The sequence below is a fragment of the Anomaloglossus baeobatrachus genome, chromosome 9, assembly GCF_048569485.1.
Source record: "Anomaloglossus baeobatrachus isolate aAnoBae1 chromosome 9, aAnoBae1.hap1, whole genome shotgun sequence".
Lineage (NCBI taxonomy): Eukaryota > Metazoa > Chordata > Amphibia > Anura > Aromobatidae > Anomaloglossus > Anomaloglossus baeobatrachus.
Genome location: NC_134361.1, coordinates 210,929,608 through 210,939,614, shown reverse-complemented (window position 1 = coordinate 210,939,614; position 10,007 = coordinate 210,929,608). Strand labels below are relative to the sequence as shown.

Sequence of the window (10,007 nt, the reverse complement as noted above, 5' to 3'; positions counted from 1 at the left end):
TATAACTACTATAATACTGCCCCTATGTACAAGAATATCACTATTATAATACTGCCCCTATGTACAAGAATATCACTATTATAATACTGCCCCTATATACAGGAATATAACTACTATAATACTGCCACCTATGTGCAAGAATATAACTACTATAATACTGCACCTATGTACAAGAATATAACTACTATAATACTGCCCCTATGTACAAGAATATAACTACTATAATACTGCCCCCTATATACAAGAATATAACTACTATAATACTGCCCCTATGTACAAGAATATCACTATTATAATACTGCCCCTATGTACAAGAATATAACTACTATAATACTGCCCCTATATACAGGAATATAACTACTATAATACTGCCACCTATGTGCAAGAATATAACTACTATAATACTGCCCCTATATACAAGAATATAACTACTATAATACTGCCCCTATGTACAAGAATATAACTACTATAATACTGCCCCCTATGTACAAGAATATAACTACTATAATACTGCCCCTATGTACAAGAATATAACTACTATAATACTGCCCCTATATACAAGAATATAACTTCTATAATACTGCTCCTATGTACAAGAATATAACTACTATAATACTGCTCCTATGTACAAGAATATAACTACTATAATACTGCCTCTATGTACAAGAATATCACTACTATAATACTGCCTCTATGTACAAGAATATCACTACTATAATACTGCCCCCTATATACAAGAATATAACTACTATAATACTGCCCCTTTAAACAGGAATATAACTACTATAATACTGCCCCCTATGTACAAGAATTTAACTACTATAATACTGCTCCTATGTACAAGAATATAACTACTATAATACTGCTCCTATGTACAAGAATATAACTACTATAATACTGCCTCTATGTACAAGAATATCACTACTATAATACTGCTCCTATATACAAGAATATAACTACTATAATACTGCCCCCTATATACAGGAATATAACTACTATAATACTGCCACCTATGTACAGGAATATAACTACTATAATACTGCCATCTATGTACAAGAATATAACTACTATAATACTGTCCCTATATACAAGAATATAACTACTATAATACTGCCCCTATATACAAGAATATAACTACTATAATACTGCTCCTATATACAAGAATATAACTACTATAATACTGCCCCTATATACAAGAATATAACTACTATAATACTGCCCCCTATGTACAAGAATATAACTACTATAATACTGCTCCTATGTACAGGAATATAACTACTATTATAATGCCCCTATATACAGGAATATAACTACTATAATACTGCCACCTACGTACAAGAATATAACTACTATAATACTGCCCCTATATACAAGAATATAACTACTATAATACTGCCACCTATGTACAAGAATATAACTACTATAATACTGCTCCTATGTACAAGAATATAACTACTATAATACTGCTCCTATGTACAAGAATGTAACTACTATAATACTGCCCCCTATGTACAAGAATATAACTACTATAATACTGCTCCTATGTACAAGAATATAACTACTATAATACTGCTCCTATGTACAAGAATATAACTACTATAATACTGCTCCTATGTACAAGAATATAACTACTATAATACTGCTCCTATGTACAAGAATATAACTACTATAATACTGCCTCTATGTACAAGAATATCACTACTATAATACTGCTCCTATATACAAGAATATAACTACTATAATACTGCTCCTATATACAAGAATATAACTACTATAATACTGCCCCTATATACAAGAATATAACTACTATAATACTGCTCCTATGTACAAGAATATAACTACTATAATACTGCCTCTGTACAAGAATATAACTACTATAATACTGCTCCTATGTACAAGAATATAACTACTATAATACTGCCTCTATGTACAAGAATATCACTACTATAATACTGCTCCTATAATCAAGAATATAACTACTATAATACTGCCCCCTATATACAAGAATATAACTACTATAATACTGCCCCCTATGTACAAGAATTTAACTACTATAATACTGCTCCTATGTACAAGAATATAACTACTATAATACTGCTCCTATGTACAAGAATATCACTACTATAATACTGCTCCTATATACAAGAATATAACTACTATAATACTGCCCCCTATATACAAGAATATAACTACTATAATACTGCCCCTATATACAGGAATATAACTACTATAATACTGCCACCTATGTACAGGAATATAACTACTATAATACTGCCATCTATGTACAAGAATATAACTACTATAATACTGTCCCTATATACAAGAATATAACTACTATAATACTGCCCCTATATACAAGAATATAACTACTATAATACTGCTCCTATATACAAGAATATAACTACTATAATACTGCCCCTATATACAAGAATATAACTACTATAATACTGCTCCTATATACAAGAATATAACTACTATAATACTGCCCCTATATACAAGAATATAATTACTATAATACTGCTCCTATGTACAGGAATATAACTACTATAATACTGCCCCCTATGTACAAGAATATAACTACTATAATACTGCCCCTATGTACAGGAATATAACTGCTATAATACTGTCTCCCCTGCCGCTCCTGGCACCGCGGTGATTGTGGTTGGCGGATGGCGCGGCTGCTGTCGGCTCCTGCAGTAATTGCATTAGGTGATGTTTCGGGGCTGGAGATATATAATAAGCTGCCGCTGGAGGAACAATCTATTAAGTGGGTGCCATAAATTCCTCTTAGTGAGATTAATCCCAGATCTGCAGCCTGACATGTGCTCCTCAGAGATGGCAGTGCAGACGCTGTGGGGGGCTCGGGCGGCTCTGCGGGATGGGGGGGGTCCTCACTGCAGATGAAACCTCTGACATGTCAGTTTTATCGTTGTTTTTCCTATAGATCGTCTGCTTCATTTACTTCACCCGGATCATCGCCTTCCTCATCAAGCTGGCAGTGCCATTCCAGTGGAAATGGATGTACCAGGTAGGTGCTGACCACCGGTGCCCTGTCCACGCTGCGCCCTCTCTCCCCCTGGGCGGATCAGAGACTCACCCTCTCTCCCCCTGGGCGGATCGTGGGCTCGCCCTCTCTCTCTCTCTCCCCCTGGGCGGATCGTGGGCTCGCCCCCTCTCTCTCTCCCCCTGGGCGGATCGTGGGCTCGCCCCCTCTCTCTCTCCCCCTGGGCGGATCGTGGGCTCGCCCTCTCTCTCTCTCCCCCTGGGCGGATCGGGGGCTCGCCCTCTCTCTCTCCTCCTGGGCGGATCGGGCGCTCGTCCTCTCTCTCTCCCCCTGGGCGGATCGGGGGCTCGCCCTCTCTCTCTCCCCCTGGGCGGATCGGGGGCTCGCCCTCTCTCTCTCCCCCTGGGCGGATCAGGGGCTCGCCCTCTCTCTCTCCCCCTGGGCGGATCGGGGGCTCGCCCTCTCTCTCTCCCCCTGGGCGGATCGGGGGCTCGCCCTCTCTCTCTCCCCCTGGGCGGATCGGGGGCTCGCCCTCTCTCTCTCCCCCTGGGCGGATCGGGGGCTCGCCCTCTCTCTCCCCCCCCCCCCCCACCCCCCCCCCCCCCCCCCCCCCCCCCCCCCCCCCCCCCCCCCCCCCCCCCCCCCCCCCCCCCCCCCCCCCCCCCCCCCCTGGGCGGATCGGGGGCTCGCCCTCTCTCTCCCCCTGGGCGGATCGGGGGCTCTCCCTCTCTCTCCCCCTGGGCGGATCGGGGGCTCTCCCTCTCTTTCCCCCTGGGCGGATCGGGGGCTCGCCCTCTCTCTCTCCCCCTGGGCGGATCGGGGGCTCGCCCTCTCTCTCTCCCCCTGGGCGGATCGGGGGCTCGCCCTCTCTCTCTCCCCCTGGGCGGATCGGGGGCTCGCCCTCTCTCTCCCCCTGGGCGGATCGGGGGCTCGCCCTCTCTCTCCCCCTGGGCGGATCGGGGGCTCTCCCTCTCTCTCCCCCTGGGCGGATCGGGGGCTCTCCCTCTCTCTCCCCCTGGGCGGATCGGGGGCTCTCCCTCTCTCTCCCCCTGGGCGGATCGGGGGCTCTCCCTCTCTCTCCCCCTGGGCGGATCGGGGGCTCTCCCTCTCTCTCCCCCTGGGCGGATCGGGGGCTCTCCCTCTCTCTCCCCCTGGGCGGATCGGGGGCTCTCTCGCTCTCTCGCTCTCTCTCTCTCTCGCTCTCTCTCGCTCTCGCTCTCGCTCTCTCTCTCGCTCGCTCTCTCGCTCTCTCTCTCGCGCCCTCTCGCGCTCTCTCTCTCTCTCTCTCGCGCCCTCTCTCTCGGCGTATCGTGGGCGCGCCCCCTCTCTCTCTCCCCCTGGGCGGATCGGGGGCGCGCCCTCTCTCTCTCTCTCTCTCTCTCTCTCTCTCTCTCTCTCTCTCTCTCTCCCCTGGGCGGATCGGGGGCGCGCCCTCTCTCTCTCTCTCTCCCCCCCTGGGCGGATCGGGGGTGCGCCCTCTCTCTCTCTCTCTCTCTCTCTCTCTCGCTCTCTCTCTCCCCCTGGGTGGATTGGGGGCGCGCCCTCTCTCTCTCCCCCTGGGCGGATCGGGGGCGTGCCCTCTCTCTCCCCCCCTGGGCGGCACAGGCTTTGAGGGTGGGGACTGATGTCCGCCATGATGGTCCGCTGTAGCTTTGTCCCTGACTTTCCGCAGCTCCTGGATGAACTGGCCACCTTCATCTTCTTCGTGTTGACTGGGTACAAGTTCCGGCCGGCGTCAGATAACCCATATCTGCAGCTGCCCCAGGACGAGGATACGGATGACCTGGAGATGGAGGCAGTGTGAGTACAGCAGGAATAAGCAGCTGCCAGATCCGCAGTGCCGCTGATCGTCAGACTAGTTCTGCAGACTATCTATTAACCCTTCGCTAAGCAGCAGCCTGAGATCTAGATTGGGTGAGGAGGTCACATGCTGAGAGCAGGAACCCCAGCAGCACAGAGTATTTCAGGGGAAGGTGTGCTGTCATTGAGAAGACAATGACATGTGTCATGATATGTAGGGTGGTAATGTGAATAAATGAGAGGAGCAGGAGTCTCCAGCAGCACAGAGTGTTTCAGGGGAAGGTGTGCTGTCATTGAGAAGACAATGACATGTGTCATGATATGTAGGGTGGTAATGTGAATAAATGAGAGGAGCAGGAGTCTCCAGCAGCACAGAGTGTTTCAGGAAGAGATTGTGGTGAGTTATATAGTGGAGCAGAGTACCCGCAGCACAGAGTGTTTCAGTAAAGGATTGCGCTCCTTTTGCGGGATATCATGCAGTTGTAGTGTATATCGCAGTCCACAGCAGCACAGAGTAATTTGGCATGGCCTCCGAGCGTGGCTGGTGACGAGAATATTGGGTGACCCTCGTCTTCAGGGTCTGGCCTCTCTCATGTCTATGGATGGAGATTTCCTCCCTCCGGTCCCCCCGCCCCTCTGCGGGGGTCTGTTTTGTGTCCCTCCGGTCAGATGTCCTAGTTTAGGCAGCTCGGTCCTGTTCCTCCTAACATCAAAGCGTCATGTGTGCCTGGATGTCTGCGCCGCTCTGTATACACGCATCGTGGCTGCAGACCAAGTTTCTTCCCGCTGACGCTCTGCAGAGTTCTCCCATCCTCCTGCAATCATGTGCCGAATATACTGCACCACATATACCATATAATATATACCAACACCTCTGCTTGCTGTATGTGAACAGAGTGTTAGACCCTCATCTGTGAGAAGCAGTGTTACAGTTGTATCCCCCTCGGTCCTCTGGTCCGCCTGGCCTCGCCTCCTCTCCCCCTCGGTCCTCTGGTCCGCCGGGCCTCGCCTCCTATCCCCCTCGGTCCTCTGGTCCGCCGGGCCTCGCCTCCTCTCCCCCTCGGTCCTCTGGTCCGCCGGGCCTCGCCTCCTCTCCCCCTGAGTCCTCTGGGCTGCCGGGCCTCGCCTCCTCTCCCCCTGAGTCCTCTGGGCTGCCGGGCCTCGCCTCCTCTCCCCCTGAGTCCTCTGGGCTGCAGGGCCTCGCCTCCTCTCCCCCTGAGTCCTCTGGGCTGCCGGGCCTCGCCTCCTCTCCCCCTGGGTCCTCTGGGCTGCCGGGCCTCGCCTCCTCTCCCCCTGAGTCCTCTGGGCTGCCGGGCCTCGCCTCCTCTCCCCCTGAGTCCTCTGGGCTGCCGGGCCTCGCCTCCTCTCCCCCTGAGTCCTCTGGGCTGCCGGGCCTCGCCTCCTCTCCCCCTGAGTCCTCTGGGCTGCCGGGCCTCGCCTCCTCTCCCCCTGAGTCCTCTGGGCTGCCGGGCCTCGCCTCCTCTCCCCCTGAGTCCTCTGGGCTGCCGGGCCTCGCCTCCTCTCCCCCTGAGTCCTCTGGGCTGCCGGGCCTCGCCTCCTCTCCCCCTGAGTCCTCTGGGCTGCCGGGCCTCGCCTCCTCTCCCCCTGAGTCCTCTGGGCTGCCGGGCCTCGCCTCCTCTCCCCCTGAGTCCTCTGGGCTGCCGGGCCTCGCCTCCTCTCCCCCTGAGTCCTCTGGGCTGCCGGGCCTCGCCTCCTCTCCCCCTGAGTCCTCTGGGCTGCCGGGCCTCGCCTCCTCTCCCCCTGAGTCCTCTGGGCTGCCGGGCCTCGCCTCCTCTCCCACTGAGTCCTCTGGGCTGCCGGGCCTCGCCTCCTCTCCCCCTGAGTCCTCTGGGCTGCCGGGCCTCGCCTCCTCTCCCCCTGAGTCCTCTGGGCTGCCGGGCCTCGCCCCCTTTCTCCCCTTGAGTCCTCTGGTCCGCCGGGCCTCGCCTCCTCTCCCCCTCGGTCCTCTGGTCCGCCGGGCCTCGCCTCCTCTCCCCCTCGGTCCTCTGGTCCGCCGGGCCTCGCCTCCTCTCCCCCTCGGTCCTCTGGTCCGCCGGGCCTCGCCTCCTCTCCCCCTCGGTCCTCTGGGCTGCCGGGCCTCGCCTCCTCTCCCCCTGAGTCCTCTGGGCTGCCGGGCCTCGCCTCCTCTCCCCCTGAGTCCTCTGGGCTGCCGGGCCTCGCCTCCTCTCCCCCTGAGTCCTCTGGGCTGCCGGGCCTCGCCTCCTCTCCCCCTGAGTCCTCTGGGCTGCCGGGCCTCGCCTCCTCTCCCCCTGAGTCCTCTGGGCTGCCGGGCCTCGCCTCCTCTCCCCCTGAGTCCTCTGGGCTGCCGGGCCTCGCCTCCTCTCCCCCTGAGTCCTCTGGGCTGCCGGGCCTCGCCTCCTCTCCCCCTGAGTCCTCTGGGCTGCCGGGCCTCGCCTCCTCTCCCCCTGAGTCCTCTGGGCTGCCGGGCCTCGCCTCCTCTCCCCCTGGGTCCTCCGGGCCTCGCCTCCTCTCCCCCTGGGTCCTCCGGGCCTCGCCTCCTCTCCCCCTGGGTCCTCCGGGCCTCGCCTCCTCTCCCCCTGGGTCCTCCGGGCCTCGCCTCCTCTCCCCCTGGGTCCTCCGGGCCTCGCCTCCTCTCCCCCTGGGTCCTCCGGGCCTCGCCTCCTCTCCCCCTGGGTCCTCCGGGCCTCGCCTCCTCTCCCCCTGGGTCCTCCGGGCCTCGCCTCCTCTCCCCCTGGGTCCTCCGGGCCTCGCCTCCTCTCCCCCTGGGTCCTCCGGGCCTCGCCTCCTCTCCCCCTCGGGCCGCCGGGCGTCTGCATAAGGGACATATCAGCAGTATATTTTAGGGTGGAAGGTTCCCTTTTGGGTGGAGCAGCACTAGATGAGCCAATGTCTGCTGCTCCAGAGTGAAGATTACGAGGGGCCACATACTGTCCAGCTGGTATTGGTAGGTGGGAGCCGTCCGTCCGGGATCCACAGGAGGCTGCAGAGATCTTCACTGGTCTCTATTCAGTAGATTCAGTCAGGGATCTTGCAGACGGTGACCAGCACTCACATTTTCTTCTAACGGCGTCTGCTTTGTGTCCCTATTTCAGAGTGACGACCACGGGATCCACGGAGGGCATCAAGAAAGTGAAAAAAGTGGTGAACGGCTCGTCGGACCCCCGCTCCGAGTGGGAGAACTCTGCCTGATGGACACTGGGCACCGGGAAATTAATTTATTATTTACTCCTATGATACAACGATGCGGGTGACTGAGAAACGCTGCATCCCCCTCCCCAATCCCCCCCCATCACCCCCCAGTACTGGGCCGGCACCACTCCAATAATCCGCTCCCAACGTATATGGAGACCCCCGAACCGGACCGCTCTGACGGAAGTCACGGAGTCCAGGAAACCCAATAACCCTGCTGAGCTCGTAGCCGGCGGTCCGGGAGGCTGCAGGCCGGCAAGTGACGGTACACGGGGGGGCGGCTGGCGTTTAGGGAATCCTCCTTTCGCGGTCGCGCCCCTTCATTTGTAAATACAGTTATTTCACTTTGTAGCAGATCTCTATGGTTTCTAGAGGGGGGGGGAGGGGTGATGCTCTGTGGCCCCGGGGCAGGGCTGTGTATATTGCGCTTCCAGGGCCCGGCCGGCTCGCCCGCCATTATATTTAGAGGAGACTTCCGTTTCTCGGACAGTTGAGTGCTGCTATTCCCGCTCCGACGGCAGCTGCAGGGGAGCGAGACCCCCGTGCTTGAGGTTATCACCAGCCGTGCCCCTCACATATAGGTCGGCCGTGCCCCTCGCCCCCGGGTCGGCCGTGCCCCTCGTCCCCCGGGTCCGGCCGTGCCCCTCGTCCCCCGGGTCGGCCGTGCCCCAGCCTCGCCCTCGCTCTGCCTCTGCCTGTAGCACATTTTTTCCATGGCGGGATATGTAGATTTCCATTTTCCACCTGTTCTGGGGCTGCACAGTCTTGGCGCTCATAAATATTCATGCGGTTAGTGTCGCGGCCCCGGGGCGTCAATTTCACCCTTTCCATGCTGCATTCTAGCAAATATGGCCGCGTTGATGGGGTCACTAATCATGTAGGAGTGCGGAGGGTGCACGCTCTATATATCAGAGAGAGGTTCGGAAACGTGTCAACTGCTGCAGAACTTCTTCCGTTTACTCTTCAGCACCTAAGATTTGGTTTGGGCGTCACTTCTTTGCTGTATATTAGGCCGATAATGTTTCATAACCTTCCAGAACACACTCAGGATCTCCGCTTGCTGTCAGGGAATTGAAACCTTCTTGATCACGTTGACTTCGTCCGCTGACAGCAAGCAGAGGCTTTGAACACGTTGAGACCCGAAGTCGCCAAATTTTATATATATATATGTATATGTGTATATATATATATATATATATATATATATATATATATATATATATATATATATATATATATATATATATATATATATATATATATATATATATATATATATATATATATATATATATATATATATAATAATATACACATATATAATTTTTATTGACAAATAAAAAAAAAAAGGAATTAAGTGATGACGACGACGATGGACCAAAGGGTTGAAAGCAATGGTGGCCGGCACGGGTTTTGCTGTGAGGGGTGAATCAAGGGATGGTTCTGGGTGATTTGGTTGTGGTGGGGGGTTTTCTTTCTTTTCTTTCTTTCCAGTGCTGAACGGGTTAAAGCTGCCGGTCTGGGGCTGTCTCCGCCATTCTAGGGCTGCCGCCGCAGGTCTGGGACCGCCGAATGTTTTAATTGATGCATTTCTTTCTTTCTTTTTTTTGTGAATAAAATCTAAAGTTCTGCTTTATTAACCTTCGCCCCCCTGTTGTACATGAGGCCGAGGACCCGGCGGGCGACGTCTGTGGGGGGATTCATGGAACGAGGGTCTTTGTCTTTTTACCTTCTATGCAAGTGAAATAAAAGGGGAGCGAAGATAAGCGGCGTGTCATGTCCGTGTCCAGTTTGTCAGATACATATCAATGCTCTGTTCTGGGGGTGAATCTGCCGCCGCTGATCACTGGGGGTCTGGCTCATAGTGACGTCACCAAAAGCACAGCGCCTGGACACGTGATGGGCGTATTGGGACACTAACTGGGACGGTGCCGACTACAGAACTCTGATATTTCCGAGGGTCCCGTAGACAATGACTGGGTTGGTGCTGAGTACAGAGCTTGGATATTTCCAGGGGTCCCGTAGACAATGA

At 53.5% G+C, this 10,007-nt stretch overlaps 1 protein-coding gene across 2 annotated transcripts in view; it reads left to right on the top strand.

The window, feature by feature from the left end:
* GPR107 (G protein-coupled receptor 107) overlaps positions 1 to 9,161 on the top strand; it is an 85,598-nt gene extending 76,437 nt beyond the window's left edge. For both annotated transcript variants that reach the window (XM_075324360.1, XM_075324361.1), the window contains exons 16-18: positions 2,945 to 3,028; positions 4,677 to 4,804; positions 7,879 to 9,161. In XM_075324360.1, coding sequence (XP_075180475.1) covers positions 2,945 to 3,028; positions 4,677 to 4,804; positions 7,879 to 7,975 — 309 coding nt within the window. In that variant the 3' untranslated portion in view covers positions 7,976 to 9,161. The remainder of the gene's footprint in view (positions 1 to 2,944; positions 3,029 to 4,676; positions 4,805 to 7,878) is intronic.
* Positions 9,162 to 10,007: the final 846 nt, after the last annotated feature.